At 35.6% G+C, this 27,920-nt stretch overlaps 1 protein-coding gene across 2 annotated transcripts in view; it reads left to right on the forward strand.

The window, feature by feature from the left end:
- gabra3 (gamma-aminobutyric acid type A receptor subunit alpha3) overlaps positions 1-27,920 on the forward strand; it is a 322,972-nt gene that overhangs the window by 182,093 nt on the left and 112,959 nt on the right. For both annotated transcript variants that reach the window (XM_087301935.1, XM_087301936.1), the window contains exon 5: positions 4,814-5,034. In XM_087301935.1, coding sequence (XP_087158061.1) covers positions 4,814-5,034 — 221 coding nt within the window. The remainder of the gene's footprint in view (positions 1-4,813; positions 5,035-27,920) is intronic.

Below are 27,920 nucleotides of genomic sequence, written 5' to 3' on the forward strand. Positions count from 1 at the left end.
CTGGGAAAATTTTCTGAATCTATTAAACATCATTTGGGAAATATTTGAAAAATAAAATGTAATAATAATATTTTTTGACTTCAACTATGAATATATAGAGGGTTTGATAACTTTTTTTTTTTTTTACCAGCCACTGTGGCTAGTAGTTTTCCATTTTCACTGGCCATGATTTTGTCAGTAAAAAGTATTTTATATGCATAAATTTGACATGCTAAAATTACTTGATTTAAATTTTGTATTATGTCCACATGCCTCCTCTGTCATTTAAGTTTTTTGTGTGTTCACAAAATGGGTTGTGCTTTTTAAATGGGTTGTCGCGTTGTAATTAGTTTTATTCCACATGACTTTTCAGGGCTCAACACTAAAGATGTAAACTAACTAACTAACTAAATACAAACTAATTATTTCCTTGGCACAACTTTTAAACAATGTGTCAACACAAGCAAAATCTAACTAATTATTCAACAAAAATGTTCTTAAAAACAATTGCCATTAAAAAAAAAAAAAAAAAAAAAATATATATATATATATATATATATATATATATATATATATATATATATATATATATATATATATATATATATATATATACAGTAGTCTGTCCAGGCTAAAGGTCCCAGGTCACCAGTTAACTATAAATAAATGAAGAGTTAATATCCTATTAAAGCAATGTCATTGTAAAGGATGAAAATTAACAATTAAATAACAAAAATAACTGTAAGCAAAAGAAAGCCGGTGAAAAACATACCAGGTGTGATAATAAAATGATAATCGCGCGCACACGGTTAACCTTAGCCTTATTAATAATCAGTTCAAAGAATGGTTAAAGCAAAAGCGGCAACCTCTGCTGCTTACAAAAAATCTTAAGCTCTTGAAAGTAGCAGGACTGTAGGTGCAACGAGCAGCAAATTTTCCAGTCTATTTCAAAGAGAAGCGATTAGCAACGAGTAGCAGTGTGCTATGGCTGCTGTTTGTGTGTTGATTTCTCACTAGAATGCTGTTGTGTTTGCGATAAGGAGGGACGAGGCTGAATTCAGCTTCTTATTTGCAGCTTCTTATTGACTCTATCCGGTCCACCTTAAAAACCACGAGGCTTCCATTTTTCAGCTTTTTATTCGTGCTCAAGAGAACACACTGAGCAAGGGCTTATAAGACAAGGGCTTATTAGACAAATGTCAACAGTCTTTGGCCGTCGACGAGCTCTCAGAAATTGTAAATATTTTAAAATAGGCACTATTCTTACAAATAAACTGCATAGCTGCAATCTAAACAACTACATTCTCCATTAAAAAAGCCTCAAAAGTACATTTTGTTGTCTAACAGCAGGAATATTTGTCGAACTGAAGCGTCTCTGCTTGTTGCTTGCTGTACGTGGGCGGAGTAATACACAGAGGTAAAGAGTGAAGAGGCCTTTGTGTGATGTTACTGGAAAAATATAGCACAACTGTCAGCCAATCAGATTCAAGAACCTGACAGAACTGTTGTATATATATATATGTATGTATATTTGTAGATATCATCTGTTGTCAGCTTTCACTTGGTTTCTTACTTCTCATGGTGCGCAGCCTACTTTATTATTTTTTTTTGGGGGGGGGTCGAAGTGCTCGCAGAATTTTAATCTGAAAACAACTTGAGCTTGAAGTCTGGAGCTCGCTAAATAAATGATGTACAGAGACGTGCACTTGAGGAGCAAACACGTTTCAGTGCTGCAATCTCAACCCGGATCCTGTCATTCACTGAGCATCAGTCAGTATGATCTCCTGCCATCGTGGAAAACCCTCTACTGAAAAACTCCAAGGCACTTGTAATGAGTGGCTTTATCTGACTTGTTTTCCGCCTTTTGTGCTGGAGCATCTTGACATTTCTGATTGACTGGGCAACATGGATTTCCGTCTGTGGCCTTCGGAATATCTTTCCGGCAAATTGGGTGCTGTGAGGCGTGACAAAAACCTCAAAGTTCTCGGGTTGTGATGCAAAAAACATAAGAGACGCGCTGTAGTTGTTTGCTGTTGTATATTCTGTTGCAATATTCAGGTACTGTTCCTGCTCAATGATTTATGTGGTGCTTTACAGGAACACTTCACCTTTGTTTTTTGGAATTTTACAGCTCCCTTAAAGTTAAACAGTTGAGTTTCACTATCTTTTTAATCTATTCAGCCAATCTCTGCATCTAGTGGGAGCCCTTGTAGCATAGCTTAGCATAAATTATTAAATCACATTAGACAATTAGCAACGTAATTATTATTTTTTAAAGTTTCAAAAAAAAAAAATCTTAAGCCATTAAGATGAATGAGTTTCATAGCGCAGTGCTCTCCACATCCAGTGTGCAAGCTGCCTCGTAGGACACATTGGCGATATCTGTTTTTTCAGCTCATATTTTCTGCCATTTTTTCACTTTCAAATGAAAACAGAGAATGTTCCATAACTCTCTCTAATAATATTTAATGTGCTGCTTTACTGGAACACCCCGCTTTATTTGGATTTTACAGCTCCCCTAGAGGTAAACTGTTGAGTTTATTCAATGCCAATTTCAGGCTCTAAAGGGAACACTTTTAGCTTAGCTTAGCATAGACCATTGAATTGTGTTAAACTATTAGCATCTGCTAAAAAACATGTTAAAAAGTTTTAATAACTTTCCTCAAGCCATTGAAATGAACGATTTTCATAGCACAGTGCTTTCCTCATCCAGACTGCAAGCCGCTTCACAGGACACATTGACAATGTCTGCTTTTTCAGCTCATGTTTTCATCCATTTCTTTTTGTGTGAGAACCAAATAGGATTTTTAATCATTTTCTCTAATAATATTTAATGTGGTGCATGCTTTACGAGAACATGCAATGTCTTTATTTGAGTTTTACAGCTCCCCTAGAGTTAAACAGTTGAGTAATTTAGCCAACTCAGCCAATTTCAACGTCTAGTGGGAGCACTTTTAGCTTTGCTTAGCATATTTTTTTTATTATTATTGTAGTAAACCATTAGCATCTTCCTTTAAAAAAAATGTTAAAAAGTTGTAATAATTTTCTTTAAGTTGTTTAAAAAAGATTGAGTTTACATTGATGATATTTTTCAGCTCATATTTTCTGCCATTTTTCTATTTCGGTTGAAAACCAAAAGATTTAGACACTTTTTTCTAACAATATTTCATGTGGTGCTTTACAGGAACACTTTACCTTTTCTTATTTTACAGCTCTTCTACAGTTAAACAGTTGAGTTTATTCAGCCAATTCAGCCAATTTCAGGATCTAGTGTAGCCACTTTTAGCTTAGCATAGAATTATTGAATTGTATTAGACCATTAGCATCTTACTCAAAACAAAATGTTAAAAAAGTTTTAATAATTTTCCTCAAGCCATGAATGAAATGAATGAGTTTCATAGCGCAGTGCTTTCAGCATCCAGTCTGGAAGCCACATCACAGGACACATTGACAATATCAGTTTCTTTCAGCTCATATTTTCATACATTTTTCTTTTTTGTATGAAAACCAAAAAAAGATTTTCCATAATTTTCTCTTATAATATTTATTGTGGTGCTTTACAGGAACACGCCATGTCTTTATTGGAATTTTACAGCTTTCCTAGAGTTAAACAGTTGAATGTGTTCAGCCAATCCTTCCAATTTCAGGTTGTTGTGGGTGCACTTTTAGCTTAGCATAAATCATTGAATCATATTAGACATCTTATTAGCATCTTTCTAAAAAACAATGTTAAAAAGTTTGAGTTTCATAGCGCAGAGCTTTCCCCATTCAGTGCGGAAGCTGCTTCACAGGACACATTGGCGATATCTTTTTTATTTTTTTTTTTAGCTCATATTTTTGCCCGTTTTTAACTTTCCGATCAAATCAGAAAATATCCGAACATTTTCTGTACTAATAATTTGGTGTTTTCCTACTGTATAGTCCCTTTCATACAGTATTATTAATAAATAACTGTCATGTCTTGATAAATTCAATCATTTCCACTCATCGGCATTACATTAATTGTTGGAAATGTTACAACTTCACCTCTCGTAAAATTGACATAACAAACTTTACGGTATTTTTACTGTAATATTTTTTTTTTATAGAAATTCACCTTGTACATCATTTTATGGAAAGGTGTGTGTGGTATTTATATAATTTGTGTGTTCTTTTTTAAGAATGTTTCTTTTCCCACAATTTTCATTCTTGCCTCATCTGATGACTTATTAAAAGCAAACATAAGCAGATAAGATTTCTTTTGATGTTTGTTCCCATAGAGAACCTGCAGAGGATTGCATCATCAATAATAGATGTTTTAAAACATGAGCGATATTCATCACTAGAAAAGATGCTATGGATTTTAGACGGTTTCTACTTCCAACTAAGCAAAGGTTCACCGAGGACAGTGTCCCCTGTGCCATGTTGGCAATATGGTCAGAGAGATAACTCTTGGGGAAAAAAAAGAAGAAAAAAGCTTGTTTCTTCCCTCCAGCGACAGCTGTGAAAACGCAATCATTCGAGTTTGAACTTTTGAAGGAGCCTTAAGGATCCCACACCGACAAGGCTGCATCGCTCCTTAAAGTGCAATGAATTATTGAAGTGTGCAACTGAAAAGCATCTCAACCAATCAAGCCAAGCCAAACAGGACAATCTGTTAAATGTGAAGTCTTTGCGAAAGTCAGAATCTGTTTCCCCCCGCTCTTGAGTCATTTGCTGAGACTGGAGAAGAGCTTCACACAGGCTTTTTCACTAAGAGGACATTAGATAGAGCAATGGGGAAACTTGGGGGGTGAAGTGAAGTTTTAAAAGGGCTGTCAGACAGAGTCTTGACTCTTTTTTCTTTCTCCTTTAGGAGTACACGATTGATGTGTTCTTCCGGCAGAGCTGGCGGGACGAGAGGTTGAAGTTTGACGGGCCCATGCAGGTCCTTCCACTTAACAACTTGCTCGCAAGCAAGATCTGGACCCCGGATACCTTCTTCCACAACGGGAAGAAGTCAGTAGCCCACAACATGACTACACCCAATAAACTTCTGCGACTGGTAGACAATGGGACTCTACTCTACACTATGAGGTATGGCTACAGCGCTTGGGGGTCTTTTAAATTGAATCAAATGCTTTACTGCCGTTGCACATTTGTGAAGCGAGATACAAAACATGCAACTCACTGTTGTCAGAAGCATTCAAAATACATACAGTGCTCAACTTAAATAAGCACACCCTACACAAATCTCTGATTTAGATGAATATTTTCTATAGGAAGCTAAACTATATTATGTTTGTGCATATGAATTAGATTAGGCAGTACTGAAGCTAAATCTGGAGCTAATCTAACTAAATAACTTATAATAGCGTTCCAAAATTAGTACACACAATTGTATACAGTTGAAGTCAAAATTATTAGCCCCCTTCCAATTGTTTTCTTCTTTTTAAAAATTTTTCCGAATGATGTTTAACAGAGCAATGAAATTTTCACAGTATGTCAGATAATATTTTTTCTTGTGCAGAAGGTCTTTTTCGTTTTATTTCGGCTAGAATAAAAGCAGTTTTTATTTTTTCAAACACCATTTTAGGGACAAAATTATTAGCCTCTTTTAGCTACATTTTAATCTCAATATTTTATTAGAAAATTAGAAATGTGTTAAAAAAAACTTCGCTCTGTTAAACAGAAATTGGGGAGAAATAAACAAGCGGTCTAATAATTCAGGGGGGCTAACAATTCTGACTTCAACTGTATGGGGAAAATATAAATTATAAATAAATAAATAAATAAATGAATGAATAAATAAATAAATAAATAAATAAATAAATGAATGAATGAATGAATGAATGAATGAATGAATAAATAAATAAATAAATAAATAAATAAATAAATAAATAAATAATTCAAGAGAAACAAAAAATGTGTAAAATTTTGTTGAAAAATTTGTAGTTTGTAATGTTTTCTCAATATTTAATTTAAAGTTAAATGTATTATTGTTCTATCGCTAAAGATGTTTGGTTCCTAAAATATTATTTTAATAAATATATCTGTTTAATAAATCTGTTTTATATAAATACACCAAAATATATGACCTATATTCTAAGAGAAATGGATAAAAATATTTGTTTTCAAAATGGGGTGTACTCAATTATGTTGAGCTTTGCATCCAAACAATTATCGCAGTATCCATATGTACATGTATAAGTATGTAAATTGCACAGTTTATCATAATAAAGTCCTTGTAACTTTGGAAATGGAAGTATACACACACACACATTTTAAAAAACACAAGATTAGTAAACCAATCGAGAGGTGTCATTTTACCAGCGTCTAGCTTTATTGTAAGCTCCTGGAACAAGTATTCTACATAGAAATGCTGGCACATTATTTAAGTTGTTTTCCCAATGAACACGTGCGGTGATGGGCAGGTTATTTTGAACTTTGATGCGCTCCTCTGCTCTTGTGCTTTGGTCAGTGCAAAAAGGAACTGCAGTTGCGGGGCTCAAGCCACTGAAAAATGAATGGGTTTCATAGCGCAGAGCTTTCTGCATCCAGTCTGAAACATTTTCAGACAGTGGCCACTTTACATTTTACAATGACTATGGCTGCATCCGAAAACGCAGACTTCCGTATTTGATAATATTGCAAAAACAGTTTCAAAGCTGAGTGGTATGTCCAAATATATGTGTGTGTGTGTGTGTGTGTGTGTGGGGGTGTGTGTGTGTGTGTGTGTATATATATATATATATATATATATATATATATATATATATATATATATATATATATATATATATAACAGTTCTGTCTGGTTCTTGAATCTGATTGGCTGATAGCTGTGCAATATTTAGCCAGTAACATCACACAAAGGCCTCTTCACCCTTTACCTTTGTGTGTTACTCCGCCCACATAGAAGCAGAGCACGCTCTACAGTTTGACAAATATTCCTGCTGTTGGACAACATAATGTGCTTTTAAGGCTATTTTAGTAGAGAATGTAGCTGTTTACATTGCAACTATGCAGTTTATTTATAACGATAGTGCCTATTTTAAATATTTATAATTTCTGAGAGATAGCATGTCGGCGTTTATTAGTCAAAGACGGTTGATGTTGTCTCTCCATAATATGGTGACAGGACCGCATAATAAGTCCTTGCTTAGAAGATTAAAACTGTTATGTTTTCTTGAGCGAGAATAAGAAGCTGAAAAACGTAAGCGTCGCGATATTTTAAGGTGGACCGGTTAGCGTCAATAAGAAGCTGCGAATAATAAGCTGGATTCAGCCTCGTCCCTCCTTATTGCAAACACAACAGCAGTCTGGTAGTGATTGCGCTGCTTTTTTTGGGGTTAATTATTGTGATATTGTAACGATCGCTTAATGTTTGATTTGCATTGTGTATAAATGTCATGTCCCCTTTAAGAGGACTTCTTCTGTGGTTGTTTTAGCTTTGAGATGTAAGCACGCATGTATGGGAGCTCAGTTCAGTTCTGGCGAGTTCTGAGAAGAAGTGTGTGATGGTCGTTCTACCTCTGTATCATTCTTTTATTTCAATAATGTAACATTTTATTTTGCCACAAATGTTTGAGTGTCTTTTCCTTTTGCCTACTCATTGTCGTTGACTGGCATGTACAGTAGAAGTCATAATTATTAGCCCCCCTTTGATTTTTTCTTTCTTTTTCAAATATTTTTCAAATTATGTTTAACAGAGCAAGAAAATTTTCACAGTATGTCTGATAATATTTTTTCTTCTAGAGAAAGTCTTGTTTGTTTTATTTCAGCTAGAATAAAAGCAGTTTTTAATTTTTTAAACACCATTTTAAGGTCAAAATTATTAGACCCTTTAAGCTATATTTTTTTTTCGATAGTCTACAGAACAAACCATCGTTATACAATAACTTGCATAGTTACCCTAACCTACCAAGTTAACCTAATTAACCTAGTTAAGCCTTTAAATGTCACTTTAAGTTGTAGATGTCTTAAAAAATGTAGTTTAATACATTTAAATGTAGTGTAATATTATTTATTTTCATCATGACAAAGATTAAATAAATCAGTTATTAGAAATGAGTTATTAAAACTATTATGTTTAGAAATGTGTTGAACAAATCTTCTTTCCATTAAACAGAAATTGGGGAAAAAATAAACAGGGCGCATAAAACATATGCTGGAATAGTTGGCGGTTCATTCCCTGTGGTGACTCCTGCATAAATTCGGGACTAAGCTGAAGGAGAATGAATGAATGAATATACAGTCAAGCACATATTATTCATACCCCTGGTGTATGAATAATTTTAGACTTGACTGTATATATGGAAATAATGTAGGAGTACTGCAGTATGATTTGAGAGTATTACAGTGTATGCCATGGGTGGCACGTTGAAGTTTTCGGGTTCGGTGTGAAAACCGATACTTTGGGTAAGAAATGAATTCAGGTGGACAGCAGGATGTCAAACAGAATACAGATCCAGCTTGACTTCTCCAGCCTTTTCAGATGAGCTGGAAGAGGCAGACTAATGCCTTCTTATCAATGGAGGACCCCGGAAGGACGGGCCATTGGGGACTTGGCCCAGCCTGTGACCCAAACGCCCCAAATGCTTGATGAATGAGTTCAAGAATTGAATTGCGACTAGCTTGGCCAGGAGCTGTCCAGAGCAATGTGTTTAGCTGCCAGAGACAGAGGAGGCCAATTCCTGCACAGACTCCATGAGAGAGAGAGAGAGAGAGAGAGAGAGAGAGAGAGAGAGAGAGAGAGAGAGAGAGAGAGAGAGCTTATCTGTATCTCTCAGCTAAATGGGTTGTATCTCTGCAAAACTTTAACCTCATACCAAATGTTATAAAAGGCCATCAATCTACAGGGAGAAGCTACTACATCATCATATTACCACTAATACATCCGACCAGCGTAACCTTGAGGTTCCCCCATAAAGTTTAAAAGTGAAGGCTTTCTCTGAGGAATGGCGATTGTTGCTGAAATGGACGCCGCTATATGCTCAGATCGATGTTAGATGCGTTTGCAATTGATTAAAGTGGTTCTTGCTGACTCGGCGGCGTTTAACACTAACACGCCTGATGCATTAAACATACATGAATTTCACATCTGCAGAATGTACGTGGCATAAAAATATTCATGAATCCTTTTACCCTCTAGAAATAGACCACACTTGCCGGAAAGCCAATAGCAGTGCGGTGGCACTTGCTAATTCATCATGCGCAATGTAAAGAAATGTCGGTGATTTCATTGGTCAGAACTAAGGATGATTTTTATGATGCATCATTTGCGTATTTGTTTTATGCACTGTGATTGGCTTGCATTGATGTTGTTCGCTGACTAGTATTTTTAAATATGTAGTTTTGTCGATGTGTTGATGTCTGATGAAGGTCATGGGAGCAAAACATCATATATTCGGTTGAACCAACACAATCTCACGGCAATTCGTAACTTTTTCATTTAGTGGCTAATTCGTATGAATTCGTTCGATCTAATTCGTACAATTTAGTACGATTTGCTAATTCCCCAATGACGGTTGGTGTTAGGGGTGGGGTTAGGTGCCACGCCTCCTTTTTAAAATCGTATCATTTCGTACGACTGAAATCGTACGAATTTGTACGAATTAGCCACTAAACTGGCAAAACGTAAAATACTTACGTTTTCTCGTGAGATCAGGCTGGTTGAACTGAAAATTATTCACATTTTTTTTTTTCAAATATTTCCCAAATTTTCCCATATTTCCTCTAATTTATATATATATATATATATATATATATATATATATATATATATATATATATATATATATATATATATACAACAGTTCTGTCTGGTTCTTGAATCTGAAAAATGCATGAATGGAAAAAAAAAATACAGCTGACATCAGATTTATTAATTTCTTTTTAAAACATTTTTTTCAACACGTTTAGAAACATTATAGTTTTAATAATTCATTGGTAATACCTGATTTTTTTTTTCTTTGCTATGATGACCACATGCCATTTGACTAGATATATATATATATATATACTGTATATATAGTTTACATCCACTCTAAAAAAAGGAACATAACCATTTTTTTTAAATGTCTGATGGTAAATCATACTAAATGTTTACTATTTTAGGTCCGTTAGGATTACCTAAATAATTTACATTTGCTAAATGCCAGAATAATGAGAGAATTTTATATTAATTTCTAGACAGTTAAAAGTTTACACACATTTCCTTGGTGTTTTTTAGCTTTGCTTTTAAACTGTGTAACTTGGTTCAGATGTTTTGGGTCTCCTTCCACAAGCTTCTCACAATAGTTTGCAGGAATTTTGGCCCATTCCTTTGGTGTTAGGGGTGGGGTTAGGTGCCACGCCTCCTTTTTAAAATCGTATCATTTCGTACGACTGAAATCGTACGAATTCGTACGAATTAGCCACTAAACTGGCAAAACGTAAAATACTTACGTTTTCTCGTGAGATCAGGCTGGTTGAACTGAAAATTATTCACTTTTTTTTTTTTTCAAATATTTCCCAAATTGTCCCATATTTCCTCTAATTTATATATATATATATATATATATATATATATATATATATATATATATATATATATATATATATATATATATATATATATATATATATACAACAGTTCTGTCTGGTTCTTGAATCTGATTGGCTGATAGCTGTGAAATATTTTGCCAGTAACATCACACACACAAAGGCCTCTTCACTCTTTACCTTTCTGTGTTACTCCACCAATTTACAAGCAGAGCACGCTCTACAGTTTGACAAATATTCCTGCTGTTGGACAACATAATGTACTTTTAAGGCTATTTTAGTAGAGAATGTAGCTGTTTACATTGCAACTATGCAGTTTATTTATAAGGATAGTGCCTATTTTAAATATTTATATTTAATAAACGGGGTGGGGGGTGGGGGGTCCAATTTTGCTTCGAAAGTGTATGTGACAAATAAAGGTGTCTGTAGCTCCGCCCACTCTCCGCCTCTTTGCCCTTGTTTGGTATCCCGCCGTGGGTGTGATGACGCGCAAACAAAATGGCGACGGTTGGCCACGCCTACTTGTGGCTTCTTTTGTGCTCTTTAGAAACCTATAGGTGACGTCACGGATACTACGTCCATATATTTTACAGTCTATGCTTTAAAATGCACTGAATGCTAGGATCTTGAAGAATATCTAGTCAAATATTATTTACTGTTATCATGGCAAAGATAAAATAAATCAGTTATTAGAAATTAGTTATTGAAACCATTATGCTTAGAAATGTGTAGAATAAATCTTCTTCCCCTTAAAAAGAAATACATACAGGGGGGCTAATAATTCCGGATGGTGAATAATTCTGATTTCAACTGTACAAGGCAATTATGTCTTTGCCTATAATGATCCAGAAACATCAACTTTTTTAACCCCTTGGAGCTCTAGCTAACAACTTATTCGCAACACACTGGACCCCCGGGCCAACACAATGAGAGTGACAAGCCTTCATTAAAGCGTCCAAATGCAAATGTTATTCTTAGCCTGGGGAGAACCGAAGCCATATTAAATGAACTCATATGAGACAGGCCTAAACTAAGCATTGGCCTTGCAGTGCTATATATCTCGTGTGCCACTACATCGGGTGCCACCTTCATTATCGCCACCATCCCTATAGACTAGCGCTAGCACAAATTGGAAAACGCAGCTTAGATTTGCAGTTCTGATTAAGGCCTACTGTAGGTGTTGTGTAATTCAATGCTTGAGATGACAGACCGGAGATGAAGAAGTGATTCAATTAGTTTTTGCTGGGGTTTAACAGCTTGTGTGAGTGGAAAAAAATGCATGAATAGAAAAAAGATATACAGCTGAAATCAGATTTATTAATTTCTTTTTAACACATTTTTTTCAACACATTTAGAAACATTATAGTTTTAATAATTCATTGGTAATACCTGATTTTTTTTTCTTTGCTATGATGACCAAATGCCATTTGACTATATATATATATATATATATATATATATATATATATATATATATATATATATATATATATATATATATATATATATATATATATATACTGTATATATAGTTTACATCCACTCTAAAAAAAGGAACATAACCATTTTTTTTTTAAATGTCTGATGTTAAGTCATACTAAATGTTTACTATTTTAGGTCCGTTAGGATTACCTAAATAATTTACATTTGCTAAATGACAGAATAATGAGAGAATTTTAAATTAATTTCTAGACAGTTAAAAGTTTACACACATTTCCTTGGTGTTTTTTAGCTTTGCTTTTAAACTGTATAACTTTGGTCAAATGTTTTGGGTCTCCTCCCACAAGCTTCTCACAATAGTTTGCAGGACTTTTGGCCCATTCCTCCTGACAGAATTGTTGTAACTGAGTCAGATTTGTAGGCTGTCTTGCTCGCACAAGCTTTTTCAACTCTGCCCACAAATGTTCTATAGGGTTGAGATCAGGGCTTTGTGATGGCCACTCCGAAACATTCACTCTGTTGTCCTTAAAGCACATTTGAACTCATTTGGCAGTGTGCTTAGGGTCATGATCTGTCTGTTTGACCCATTTGTGGCCAAGATTTAATTTCCTGGCTGATGTCTTGAGATGTTGCTTCAGTATTTCTCCATAATGTTCTTTCTTCATGATGGCATCTATGCTGTGAACTGCACCAGTCCCTCTTGCAGCAATACAGCCCCACAACATGATGCTGCCGCCCCCATACTTCACAGTTGGGATGGTGTTCTAGGCTTGTAAGCTTTCCACTTTGTCCTCCAAATGTAGCACTGCTCATTATGCCCAAACAGTTCAATCTTAGCTCCATCAGAGCACAGGACATGTCTCCAAACATGAGTCTTTTCCCAGTGTAGTTTAGCAAGTTGTAATCTGGCTTTGTTGTTGATTCTGGCTTGCTGATTTTCCCATGTTGTCACACAAGGAAGCAGTGTGTTTGAGCTTTTCCTTTAATACTATTCTACAGTTGTGCCTCACATTAACTCAAATGTTGTCAATTAGCCAATCAGAAACTTCCAAAACCTTGACATCATCATCTGAGCTTTTCCAGAGGCAGAATAATCTTATTGTGTGTAAACTGGACTTTCAAGAAAAGTTATAACAATTTCTCAAACAATATCTCTCATTATTCTGCTGTTAAGCAGAACAGAAACAAAATTGATCATCCTAACTTACCCAAAAGAGAAAAAGTTTAGTCACATTAACATCAGACTTTTTTTTAAATGGTTATGTGCCTTTATATACAGTGTATGGATTAATAACTCATTTCTAATAGCTGATTTGTTTCTCATTGCCATGATGACAGCACATAATATTAGACTAGATATTCTTCAAGACACTAGTATTCAGCTTAAAGTGACATTTAAAGGCTTCACTAGGTTAATATGGCACTTAAGTGTAATAAGGCTAGTCATTGTATAACAGTGGTTTGTTCTGTAGACAATCCAAAACTAATATTGCCTAATTGTTTGAAACAAATACACAATAACATTTGTTTTTTAACATTAATTTTACATTCTGGCACAAAGCATGGGGAGCACCAGAAACCTGCATGCTTGGGTGAACTCATTCAGTTTAAGTTCAGTCTAATAATTAAATTTTGAGATCATGTAACTTGTTTTTATTGAGGTCAATAAACTTCCATTTAAAATGTGAGACGAATTAGCTAATTTCATTTAATGAAGTGCTCAGTCTTACAGTGCATTGTTTAACTTCTGGATGCTAGCTTGTATAAAGGGTATTTTAAGCAGTGGTTTGTAGTGTTTTCATTTTATCAGCACATTGTAAAATAAAAAAAAATAAATAAATAAATAAAAACACTGTCATAACATTTTAGCGTCTAGCACTTGCTAATGTTGTAGTTTGGAGGGAGGAAAAAAGTTTTCCTTTTAAAATGTCCTGTCTTGTACTCATTTGTGTCTTTTGTCTTAGGTTACAGTATGAGGAGAAAAAAGTGCTCAATTATTAATGGTGGTTTATTGCACCATCACTGCTGCAGGTCTGTTTGGGGCTCTTTGCCGTGATAGTGTTGTTGAGTGTCAACTCATTTTGACTGTCAACACAAGTCAGCGTCAACTGGATATTTTTTCTTCCTTTTTTTTCTTTTCTTTTTTTTTTATCCCTGCAATGTGTTTTCATGCCTTTAAGAAAAGTTAGTCCAGGGTCAGGCTGTAGAAAAATAATTATATAAAAATAAAAATACTGCTGTTCAGTCTAGATTACTTCAGAACTCAGAATTGAGTTTTACTGTTTTGCTTTAAAATAATAATAATAATAATAATAATAATAATAATAATAATAAAATAGTATATTGTGAGAAAATGTCACAGAATAAAAATATGACTTTTTAAAAATATTGTTGAAAATATATAAATAAATGTATTAAAAAGTATTACATCTCGAGTGTTACTGTTGTGCTTTAAAATAAAATAAGCAGCAACATTAATAATAATAAAATACTATATTGAGATAATCTCATAACTTAAAAAAACATTAAAAATATCAAATATATAAAACAAATTTAAATCATTTTAAATTATGTGTTTTTTCCTCATTTGTCTTTCATGCAGATATAGAGAAATAATGCAGGAATCGATTTTACATTAAATACAATTTATTTGTAGAATAAAAAATAAACAAATAATACTATATTGTAAAAAAAATTACTATAGTGTAATACAATTTCGCAAAATAAAAATTACTTTATAAAAATGTTGTTGAGCTACTAAATGTAATAATTTTCTTTTTTAAATACAAAAAAATAAAAATACAACTATAATAATAATAATAATAATATTAATAATGAAAAGTCACAAAATTAAAAAAAAAGGTTAAATGGTTGTTGAGTTATTGCATGTATTAAATGTATTAAAAGTAATAAAATAATTAAAGTATTTTTTTGTTAATTTTTGTTTTGTGCAGATATAAAGAAATAACGCAGGAATCTATTTTACATTCCAGTGTTGATTTGTAAATAAAAATAAAATAAATGCAACAACAACAACTACAATAATAATAATAATAATAATAATAATAATAATAATAGGAAGAAGAAGAAGAAGAATTATTTGAACATAAATGATAATAATATTAATAATAACAATAATAATAATAATAATAATAATAATAATATCAACATCAACATCAATAATAATAATGATAATAATGATAATAATATTAATAATAATAATAATAATATTAATAATGATAATAATAATAAAAATATCAACATCAATAATAATAATAATAATAATAATAATAATAATAATAATAATATCAACATCAATAATAATAGTAATAATGACAATATCAATATCAACATTAATAATAATAATAATAATAATAATAATAATAATAATAATAATAATATGTAATAATAATAATAATAATATCAACATCAATAATAATAGTAATAATAACAATATCAACATCAACATCAATAATAATAATAATAATAATAATAATAATAATGAACCACGATATTATAATAAAATGTCACAAAGTTAAAAAAAACTAAAAAAATAAATAAAAACTGTTGCTGTGTTAGTAAACTTTTTTCTTTTTATCTGTGCTTTATGCAGCTATAAAGAAACAATGCAGGAATCTATTCTCCATTCCAGCGTTGATATGTTTTATCTGAAACAAAAGGCATACAGTGAGTTATGCAGAGGGCCAAGGTGAGAAAGACCAAACAATCAAAATGACAATAGTGAAGCATTCACTTATTCTGCTAATGTCTCCCACTTTTATTAAAGCATGCGGCAAACTAAATCTCTTTTCAAGGCTAGTAGTGCTGCATATTTTACATACACTATTATGACACACTGGGAGTTGCTGTATGAGTGATCTGTAAACATTCCATATCGATCTGTTGAGTAAGTTAGATGGGTACAGAGACTGACTGAATATATATAAGCAAAAACCGCACACTGATCAAAAGTCATTTGATTTCCAGATCAATATGTGCTCTATAAACTTTAAAAAGTATTTGCACTTTGTAAAGTTTATAAAGAGCAGGTATTCAGTGCAGTATGTGCTCCTGTGAAGGACGTTCACTTTGATTTAAAAAAGGCAACATCATGCAAGATTTTCCGCATTCTCTTTAGTGTTTTTAATAGGATATTCAATTTAAATTTATTTAGTATAGTATAGTATAGTGCAGTATAGTATAGTATAGTGCAGTATAGTATAGTACAGTATAGTATAGTATAGTATAGTATAGTATAGTATAGTATAGCGCAGTATAGTATAGTATAGTATAGTATAGTATAGTATAGTATAGTATAGTGCAGTATAGTATAGTATAGTATAGTGCAGTATAGTATAGTATAGTATAGTATTGTGCAGTATAGTATAGTAAAGTATAGTACAGTATAGTATAGTATAGTATAGTATAGTTTAGTATAGTATAGTATAGTATAATAATTATTGCTTCAAAGCAGCTTACAGAAGGATCACATTATTGCATTACAATCAAATTCGGAAAAGTTGAGATTACAATGGCTATGGTTTGACCAGCCTGATCTCAAGAGGAAACGTAAGTATTTTACGTTTTGTCAGTTCAGTGGCTAATTTGTACAAATTCGTACAAGTTCAGTCGTACGAAAATTCATTCATTCATTTTCTTTTTGGCTTAGTTCCTTCATTAATCCGTGGTCGCCACACCGGAATGAACCGCCAACTTATCCAGCAAGTTTTTACGCAGCGGATGCCCTTCCAGCCACAATCCATCTCTGGGAAACACACACACACACACACTCATACACTATGGACAATTTAGCTTACCCAATTCACCTGTACGTCTTTGGACTGTGGGGGAAACCGGAGCACCCGGAGGAAACACAGGCGAACGCAGAGAGAACATGCAAACTCCACACAAAAACGTCAACTGAGCCGAGTCTCGAACCAGCGACCTTCTTGCTGTAAGGCAGCAGCACTACCTAATGCGCCACTGCTGCACCATCGTACAAAAATGTACGATTTTTAAAAAGGACTGTCATTGGGTGATGAGTAGTTCCAGATGGAATCTGCAGACATTTTTAGCTATTTCTGCTGAGAATTTTGGTAAAAATCTGTGGATTTCTGCTGAATTATTTTGGGAGTATCATAACTAAAACCTTAATATGTGAAATAAAAAAATACTATCTTTTTACTTTTTATTTAATGTTTAAAATGCAAATCTAATTAGAGCCGCTTATTTGGTAAATAAAGCAAGTCTCTCATATACTATCTCTACTGAAAGACAGAAAATATTACCGTACAAACTGCATTGTATATAAATCAGATGAACATTTTCATATTACTCAACAATATTACTGTAATTAATTAAAAAACTGAATAAATATAGAGTTACACACATTTATTAAAGTAAATAAACAGAATTAATGATGGGATAAACATCTGCAAAAATCAAAATAAATTCTACAATATGAACAACCCAGGCTCATTGTGGAAACGTAGTCCCGCGGACGTTTCTGGAGACCGCGGAATACGTCCTGGCGGGTACGTACAGCTGCAGTTTTTGTTTTTGCGAATCCGCGAGAGGCCGCTGTTGTGCGCTTTTTCACACCTCAGACGCCTCTCGCGAGTGCAGTTCGCGCCCGCGCTGTTCTCGCGTGAACCCACCAGAGGCCGCTGTCCAACTGACCGGATGATTGACTGGGCGACTGGCCAATCGGCTGACCCACCCTCCTCCTTCCCTGAACCCAACCAATTTTACCGATCGACCCGCCCGCCCGCTCACTTCCCTAAACCCGAGCAACAGTTTACAAAAGCCGTCCAAAAAATTTTTTCTACCGCGTTTTCGGATTTCACCACGTTCTCACCCTGTCATGAAACTCGTTCCCTTAATTTTTGGGATTCTGTTTTTGTCTTGATTGTACCTGATTGCTGGAACTGCTCTTCCTCGGACTCGAAACCGGTCGCCGTGGTCAACTCCTCTCTGCATCTCGAGCCTGCCGATGTACACGGTGAGCTGAGTAAACAAACGGGTTGCAGCTGGGAAGCCCTCCGTAAGGAGGTAAGGCAAGCGCGAAAGGGAACAGCGTCACACCGCCCCGCAGCGTTCGCTTGAAAAAAATAAACACAGCCGTACGTACCCCCCGGGATGTATTCCGCTGTCTCCCGAAACATCCGCGGGACTACGTTTTCAGAATGAGGCTGGGTTGCAACACGAAAGTCATGGTCAATAAGAAATGTAGTCATTTCAGATTTATCAGAAGGTACATTCAATACATAAAAAGCACCATAATAATGTCAGCAAAAAACTATACAAATTGCAGTGTCATGCAGGGAATCATAAGTAAGTCAATGTATGGTCATTTACCATTTATATAAAGGGAACTTGCTGTTAACCAAGATTTTTACTCTACTAGTTTTTAAATTATGCTATTGCTTCAGAATAAATGCTACAATACAAAAGCCATGGTCAATAGAAAAGTCTAGTCATTTTTTATTTATTTATTTTTAATCTGTTTTAAGGTACATCCAATGCATAAAAAAGCACCTTGCTGGAGAAATCATACAGGTTTTCACACTATACTTGTGCTACAGTTTGTCTGTTATTACTTCAGTTTATTCCAATCGACTTCCTCGCATGCAAAATAAATAAGTCTCACCTCTGCTGAGAAAGGCTTTTCCACCACTTAAATCAAATAGTTTCCCCTCTGGCTCTGAAAAGCCCATTTCCACTACTGTGACTGTTCCCGTGTCCTGGCGGGGAAAGGGAATGTTTGCTTTAGAGTTTGAGAAACACGAATGCCAGCAGTGCTCTTTAATCTTTTAATTCCATAAATGAGTTGTTAATTGAAACATGAGGGGTTTTTTTGCAGCTGTTTTGGCCCCGGAGCGCCGCATCCGCCGATCATAAACTACTGTGGAGCGTGGTGAATGAGAATCAAATAGATTTTAAAGTGGTAAATGTGCAGTGTAACTGCATAACCTTCCTTCCCCACCCAGCGAGCTCCAGCGCTTTGAATCGACTGGAATCCTATTAACATACTGCAGTTCTGGAGCCCTTATGAACAGACGCAAGATTGTGTATGTTTTGCTTAAAGTTGCTTTTTTAAATGTGCGACAAGGTTTCTTTCGCTAAAATCTCTTCATTTATTCATTAGGGCAAACCTGTTGAGTTGTACCTTCTCATTATTAAGGGGGTCCCACAATTAGTCACAACCACTTACACTGTAAAACCCAAAAAGTTAAGGGAACTCAAACCGTTTGAGGACAACAAATTCCAACAACCCATTTAAGTTCTAAAACTAATCCTAATCATTAATTTGGCATTTATTAATTATAGTTCAACATTTACTAACGCATTATTAAAATTAAAATCCATTACATTAGTTAAAAAAGTGAGTTAACGTGAACTAACACTGAACATCTGCATTTACATTAACTCATTCATGCATTTTCTTGTCAGCTTAGTCCCTTTATTAATCTGGGGTCGCCACAGCGGAATGAACCGCCAACTTATCCAGCAAGTTTTTACGCAGCAGATGCCCTTCCATCCGCAACCCATCTCTGAGAAACACACTCATTTACACACACACACTCATACACTATGGAGAATTTAGCCTACCCGATTGACCTGTACCGCTTGTCTTTGGACTGTGGGGAAAACCGGAGAGATCGGAGGAAACCAATGCGAATGCAGGGAGAACATGCAAACTCCACACAGAAACGCCAACTGAGTCGAAGCTCGAACCAGCGACCCAGCGACCTTTTTGCTGTGAGGCGACAGCACTACCTACTGCGCCACTGCCTCGCCCATTTTCATTTATTCATTAGTTGAGTTGTACCTTCTCATTGTTAAGGGGGTCCCACAATTAGTCACAACCACTTACACTGTAAAACCCCAAAAGTTATGGGAACTCAAACCGTTTGAGGACAACAAATTCCAACAACCCATTTAAGTTCTAAAACTAACCCTAATCATTAATTTGGCATTTATTAATTATAGTTCAACATTTACTAACGCATTATTAAAATTAAAATCCATTACATTAGTTAATACAGTGAGTTAACGTGAACTAACACTGAACATCTGCATTTACATGAACTCATTCATGCATTTTCTTGTCGGCTTAGTCCCTTTATTAATCCGGGGTCACCACAGCGGAATGAACTGCCAACTGATCCAGCAAGTTTTTACACAGTAGATGCCCTTCCAGCTGCAACCCATCTCTGGGAAACACACACACTCATTAACACACACACACATTCACACACACACACAATTTAGCCTACCCAATTCACCTGTACCGCTTGTCTTTGGACTGTGGGGGAAACCGGAGAGATCAGAGGAAATTCACACGAATGCAGGGAGAACATGCAAACTCCACTCAGAAACGCCAACTGAGCCGAAGCTCGAACCCGCAACCCAGCGACCTTCTTGCTGTGTGGCGACAGCACTATCTACTGCACCACTACGCCACCCATTTTCATTTATTCATTAGTTGAGTTGTACCTTCTCATTATTAAGGGGGTCCCACAATTAGTCACAACCACTTACACTGTAAAACCCCAAAAGTTATGGGAACTCAAACCGTTTGAGGACAACAAATTCCAACAACCCATTTAAGTTTTAAAACTAATCCTAATCATTAATTTGGTCACGCTTTGCAATAAGGTTTCATTAGTGACTGTATTTACTAACATGAACTAATTATGAACAATGCTAGTGCAGCATTTATTAATTATAGTTCAACATTTACTAACGCATTATTAAATTAAATTGCATTAACGTTAGTTAATGTGCAGTGAGTTAACATGAACTAACACTGAACATCTGCATTTACATGAACTCATTCATTCATTTTATTGTCGGCTTAGTCCCTTTAATAATCCGGGGTTGCCACAGCGGAATGAACCGCCAACTTATCCGGCAAGTTTTTACGCAGCAGATGCCCTTCCATCTGCAACCCATCTCTGGGAAACACACACACTCATTTACACACACACACACACACACTACGGACAACTTAGCCTACTCAATTCACCTGTACCGCTTGTCTTTGGACTGTGGGGGAAACCGGAGAGATCGGAGGAAACCCAAACGAATGCAGGGAGAACATGCAAACTCCATACAGTAACGCCAACTGAGCCGAAGCTCGAACCAGCGACCCAGCGACCTTCTTGCTGTGTGGCGACACCACTATCTACTGCACCACTACGTCGCCCATTTTCATTTATTCATTAGTTGAGTTGTACCTTCTCATTATTAAGGGGGTCCCACAATTAGTCACAACCACTTACACTGTAAAACCCAAAAAGTTAAGGGAACTCAAACCATTTGAGGACAACAAATTCCAACAACCCATTTAAGTTCTAAAACTAATCCTAATCATTAATTTGGCATTTATTAATTATAGTTCAACATTTACTAACGCATTATTAAAATTAAAATCCATTACATTAGTTAATACAGTGAGTTAACGTGAACTAACACTGAGCATCTGCATTTACATGAACTCATTCATTCATTTTCTTGTCGGCTTAGTCCCTTTATTAATCCGGGGTCACCACAGCGGAATGAACCACCAACTTATCCAGCAAGTTTTTACACAGTAGATGCCCTTCCAGCTGCAACCCATCTCTGGGAAACACACACACTCATTTACACACACACACACTCATACACTACGGACAATTTAGCCTACCCAATTCACCTGTACCGCTTGTCTTTGGACTGTGGGGGAAACCGGAGAGATCGGAGGAAATCCACACGAATGCAGGGAGAACATGCAAACTCCACTCAGAAACGCCAACTGAGCCGAAGCTCGAACCCGCAACCCAGCGACCTTCTTGCTGTGTGGCGACAGCACTATCTACTGCACCACTACGCCGCCCATTTTCATTTATTCATTAGTTGAGTTGTACCTTCTCATTATTAAGGGGGTCCCACAATTAGTCACAACCACTTACACTGTAAAACCCCAAAAGTTATGGGAACTCAAACCATTTGAGGACAACAAATTCCAACAACCCATTTAAGTTTTAAAACTAATCCTAATCATTAATTTGGTCACGCTTTGCAATAAGGTTTCATTAGTGACTGTATTTACTAACATGAACTAGTTATGAACAATACTAGTGCAGCATTTATTAATTATAGTTCAACATTTACTAACGCATTATTAAAATTAAATTGCAATAACGTTAGTTAATGTGCAGTGAGTTAACATGAACTAACACTGAACATCTGCATTTACATGAACTCATTCATTCATTTTATTGTCGGCTTAGTCCCTTTAATAATCCGGGGTTGCCACAGCGGAATGAACCGCCAACTTATCCGGCAAGTTTTTACGCAGCAGATGCCCTTCCATCTGCAACCCATCTCTGGGAAACACACACACTCATTTACACACACACACACACTACGGACAATTTAGCCTACCCAATTCACCTGTACCGCTTGTCTTTGGACTGTGGGGGAAACCGGAGAGATCGGAGGAAACCCAAACGAATGCAGGGAGAACATGCAAACTCCATACAGTAACGCCAACTGAGCCGAAGCTCGAACCCGCAACCCAGCGACCTTCTTGCTGTGTGGCGACAGCACTATCTACTGCACCACTACGCCGCCCATTTTCATTTATTCATTAGTTGAGTTGTACCTTCTCATTATTAAGGGGGTCCCACAATTAGTCACAACCACTTACACTGTAAAACCCCAAAAGTTAAGGGAACTCAAACCATTTGAGGACAACAAATTCCAACAACCCATTTAAGTTTTAAAACTAATCCTAATCATTAATTTGGTCACGCTTTGCAATAAGGTTTCATTAGTGACTGTATTTACTAACATGAACTAATTATGAACAATACTAGTGCAGCATTTATTAATTATAGTTCAACATTTACTAACGCATTATTAAAATTAAAATGCATTAACGTTAGTTAATGTGCAGTGAGTTAACATGAATTAACACTGAACATCTGCATTTATCAGCCCAGGCTCATTCTGAAAACAGTCCAGCGGACGTTTCTGGAGACGGCGAAATACGTCCGGGGAGGTACGTATGGCTGAATTTTATTTTTTTAAGCGAACGCTACGGGGCAATGTGACGCTGTTTCCTTTCGGGCTTGCTGGCTGACTGCTTACCTCCGTGTGGTGGGCTTTCCCGCTGCAATCAGTTTGTCCGGTCAGCTCATCGTGTGCATCGGCGGACTTCAGATGCAGAGAGGAGGAGTTGACAAAGGCGTCTGGGTTCGAGTCCGGGGAAGAGCGGTTCCAGAAACCAAAAAATAAAGCAAACCAGTTCATAACAGGGTGAGAATGCAGTGAAATCCGAAAAACAGACAAGCGTTTTTCTTTTTCTAGACGGCTTTTCAAAAATTGTTGCTCGGGTTTAGGGAAGTGAGCGGGCGGGCGGGTCAATCGGTAAAACTGGTTGGGTTCAAGGAAGGAGGAGGGTGGGTCAGCCGATTGGCCGGTCGCACAGTCAATCATTCGGTCAGTCAGACAGCGGCCTCTCGCGGATTCGCGAAAACAAAAACTACACAAATACGTAATTCCCGGGACGTATTTCGCGGTCTCCAGAAACATCCGCCGGACTATGTTTTCAGAATGAGCCTGGGTTGGCATTTACATTAACTCATTCATTCATTTTCTTGTCGGCTTAGTCCCTTTATTAATCCGGGGTCGCCACAGCGGAATGAACCGCCAACTTATCCAGCACATTTTTACGCAGCGGATGCCCTTCCAGCCACAACCCATCTCTGGGAAACATCCACACACACACATTCACACTCATACACTACGGACAATTTAGCCTACCCAATTCACCTGTACCACATGTCTTTGGACTGTGGGGGAAACCGGAGCAGAGGAAACCCATGCAAACGCAGGGAGAACATGCAAACTCCACACAGAAACGCCAACCGAGCCGAGGCTCCAACCAGCGACCTACTGCGCCACTGCATCGCCCTTTACATCAACTGACATCAACATATACTGTGGTGAATTGTGTATTGTTCACTGTTCATGTTAGTAAACACATTCACTAACATTAATACAACATTATTGTAAAGTCTTACCAAATAGTTTCTCTGTTTTTCTTTTTTGTAATTCTCCGAAATAACAGTGGAGCTCATAAGGAATAAAAGTCCATGTGTGATTTGATTTAATTGTGACATGTGCAGCCATGAGCGCTTCTCTTGGACAGAAAGCAAGCAATATGTGGCAGGAAAATCAATATGCCAAGAAAAAAAAAAAATACAATCAAGTGATTGTTGTTGTGTTTCCTGAGACAGACAGTGTGGCACAATCTCATTAAATCTGGGGCCAGGATTGCTCTTGTGATGATGTGCCGTCCTCCAACATGCCATTGAAAGTAGATTTTTTTTTATTTCTCCTGCTGGAATGGCTGTGCAAGGTTAAACATTGACTGAAAGACAACTTGATGTTGCTCATTCATTGTGTATGCTGTCTGCTTTCAACCTGCTGCAGAGATATTGAAAAGCCGGAGCCAAATAAACCATCCCACTCAGTTCATTTTAAGAGCACAGCTTATCACCGCGTTCAGAAAACAGGCTGTGAAAAGATTCTTCATGTGTTTGACAGTAAAGCCAAGCGCATTGGGAAAGAAATGTGGAGGCATCTCCGAAAACTGTCAAGGAATGGCTAGGGTATAATTCACCCTCACAGAAGAACAACAGTGTGTTTAATTGTCAAGCCAGGGTGATTTGGAGAGAAAAAAAAATACACCACCAACAGCAAACACAACAAACAACAACTGAATGCAATTTCTCTGTGCTTTCCTGCTAAATTAAAATCTAGTACGTTTAAACACCAATAGCCGCCAATCCATTTGATGTGAATTATGTTTATGGCACAGATCATTGAATTATTTTGTTTGTTTAGACTTTATTAATCCCAAAGGGAAATTCACGTCACAGCAGAGCTCACAATACAACAATATATACAGTTGAAGTCAGAATTATTAGCCCCCCTGTTTATTTTTTTTCATCAATTTCTGTTTAATGGAGGGAAGATTGTTTCAGCACATTTCTAAGCATGATAGTTTTAAAAACTTATTTCTAATAAAGGATTTATTTTATCTTTTCCATGATGACAGTGAATAATATTTTACTTGATATTTTTCAAGACACTTCTATACAGCTTAAAGTGACATTTAAAGGCTTAACTAGGAAAATAAGGTGAACTAGGCAGGTTAGGGTAATTAGGCAAGTTATTGTATAATGATGGTTTGTTCTGTAGACTATCGAGAAAAAAAATAGCTTAAAGGGTCTCTTTAATCTCGCCAAAAAATATTTTAAAAAATAAAACTAAATCAAAAGGGGGCTAATAATTCTGACTTCAACTAAAAATATATATATATTAAAACATTTTAAGGTTAATCATATTAAGCAATATTAATATAAGCTATTTATTTATTTATTTATTTTTAATGCATTATCAATGCAATTACCTAATCCATCCAATATGACATTGAATAAACAGCCTAATTCAGTGTATTTACATGAATTATATGTAATATATGTAAAACACTTTTGCTGTAAATCTTCATTTGTAAACCAGTATTTTTTTCATGTTTTACCAAAAAAAAAAAAAAAAAATTACATGATATAAATATATGAACAAAAACATTAGTGTGTTTTTTTCCAATATTGTAAGCGTGCTCAAAAGCTCACCCGGTAAAGCACGGGCAAGAATAAGGCCTGTGATACAGTTTGACAAAACAAGACGTTGTTTTTTAGCCCTTGTGTGCTGTTGGGTTTCATCCAGTCTTGGGTGATTTTGATTTTCAATTTGGCCACAAATGTCTCAGTGTTTTAGAAAATGGACTGATTTTTCCGTGACAAATCTAGTTTTGTCAATTTGGGGGGGAAATCGAAATTATAAAAATACTACAAACTATAAAATATTATTCATGAAAATACCTAAATAACAGACAAATCCAAATGCCCAACACAAGCGAGCTGCCCTCCAGACCAGTTCAGCTCGGTGACGTATAATGTCTCCGACACAACCTCTAGTCCCATTTAGCAACTTGATAGCAACCGTCTTTTTAAAGAAGCATAACCGATTTACAAAGTCAAGAGTGTGATGTAGCTGATGTGTTTTATGTCGTAGAACAAAACGTGAAAGTATCTTGAGTTTGTGTTTGCCACGAACCTTATTAAAGGGATTTTACTGAAACCCCATTCAATAAACCAATTGACTTTGGAACAAGGGAACCGAAACTGCTAAAATGCTAACTCGCTTCCAGGTTTTTGCATACAAATTGACGTCATTGTTCCTCCACTCTATACCTCAGACAGACGCAAACAAACAAGAAGTGCATTTTCAGTTATCAATTAAAGATTACAATGGCAAACTATTGTTTCTTTTCTTAATGCATATACGGATGAACTGTTCACCACAAAACTAAAGATGTGAGCTAACAGCATCGATATCTTAGTTTGGATTTCATGTGGACTTTAACATGTTAAAGTAAAGAGTTGAGAAGGAGGATGAACACAAACACAGACATACTGCACTGCAGAGAATCTCTCCACATTGCAGATTCACAGCCCTCTTGTTTATTAATATTCTTCCAATATTTCCCAAATGATGTTTAACAGAGCAAAAAAATTAGCACAGTAATTCATATAATATTTTTTCTTCTGGAGAAAGTCTTATTTGTTTTAATTCAGCAACAATAAAAGCAGTTATAATTTTTTTAGGTGACATTTAAAGGCTTAACTAGGTTTATTAGGTTAAGGTTAGGGTAATTAGGCAAGTTATTGTATAACGATGCTTTGTTCTGTAGACTATCGGAAAAAAAATTGCCTAAAGGGGCTAATAATTTTGTCCTTAAAATTGTTTAAAACATTTAAAACTGCTCTTATTCTAGCCGAAATAAATCTAATAAGACTTTCTCCAGAAGAAAAAATATTATCAGACATACTGTGAAAAATTCCTTGCTCTGTTAAACATAATTTGGGAAATATTTAAAAAATTCTGACTTCAATAATTCTGGCTAATAATTCTGACTTCAACTGTATATATATATGTATAAATATATATATATTTAGGGTTTTATTTATATATAAATATATATATATATATATATATATATATATATATATATATATATATATATATATATATATATATATATATATATATATATATATATATATATTTCGATTGTCTACAAAACATACCAGTTATACAATGACTTGCTTAATCACCCTAACTTAATAAGGAGGATGAACACAAACACAAACTGCACTGCAGAGAGTCTCTCCAGACTGCAGATCTAATATAGCAGCAGCCGATCTGCATGAGAGAGCTCCATCCATTACAGGTGGAGCCTATACTGACAAGGTGAAGAAACACAGGTGGCAGTCCTCCATCCACTCTGGCTGGCAGTGCATATGTTATATACTGTGCTCACATTATGACGATTAATTGAAGCTCCCCTTTGAACAGTTGGAGAGACAGAGGCGTGAGTGTTTGATGAAGTGTGGCTCTCGTGTACAGAAAAAAAATACTAAAAAAATGAAATTAATGAGGAGAGGGATCCTCTGCTGAAAGATCACTTCTTAATCCACACATGCCTTCTTGCAACACAAACGGCCAGCAGCGTACTGCATCGCTAATGAACTCGTAGCTGGCTGATGTTTAGATGTACTAAAAAAAATTATAGATGTTAATTTTGACAGGAGAGAGCCAATCAAACTCTGCAGAACAGGTACCGGGTCCGAGATGTCATCGACTTTCGCTTTCAGATTTAAAGGGCTACACTGAAAACCCTAATACGTTGACAGAACGAAATTAATAGAGTAAACTTGTTGCCTCAAATTAATTGAGTAACAAAGCCTTCCAAAACTTGCATATTTGAGTTTATTTAACTTGCCTGTTTGGTAGATTATACTTAAATTTTTTAGTTCAGTGTGTGTGTCTCTGTGTGTAATTATACACTATGAAAAAAAACGTTTAAAAGAAAAATA

This window comes from Danio rerio, chromosome 21, assembly GCF_052040795.2.
Source record: "Danio rerio strain M-AB ecotype USA chromosome 21, GRCz13ab, whole genome shotgun sequence".
NCBI classification, from domain to species: Eukaryota; Metazoa; Chordata; class Actinopteri; order Cypriniformes; family Danionidae; genus Danio; species Danio rerio.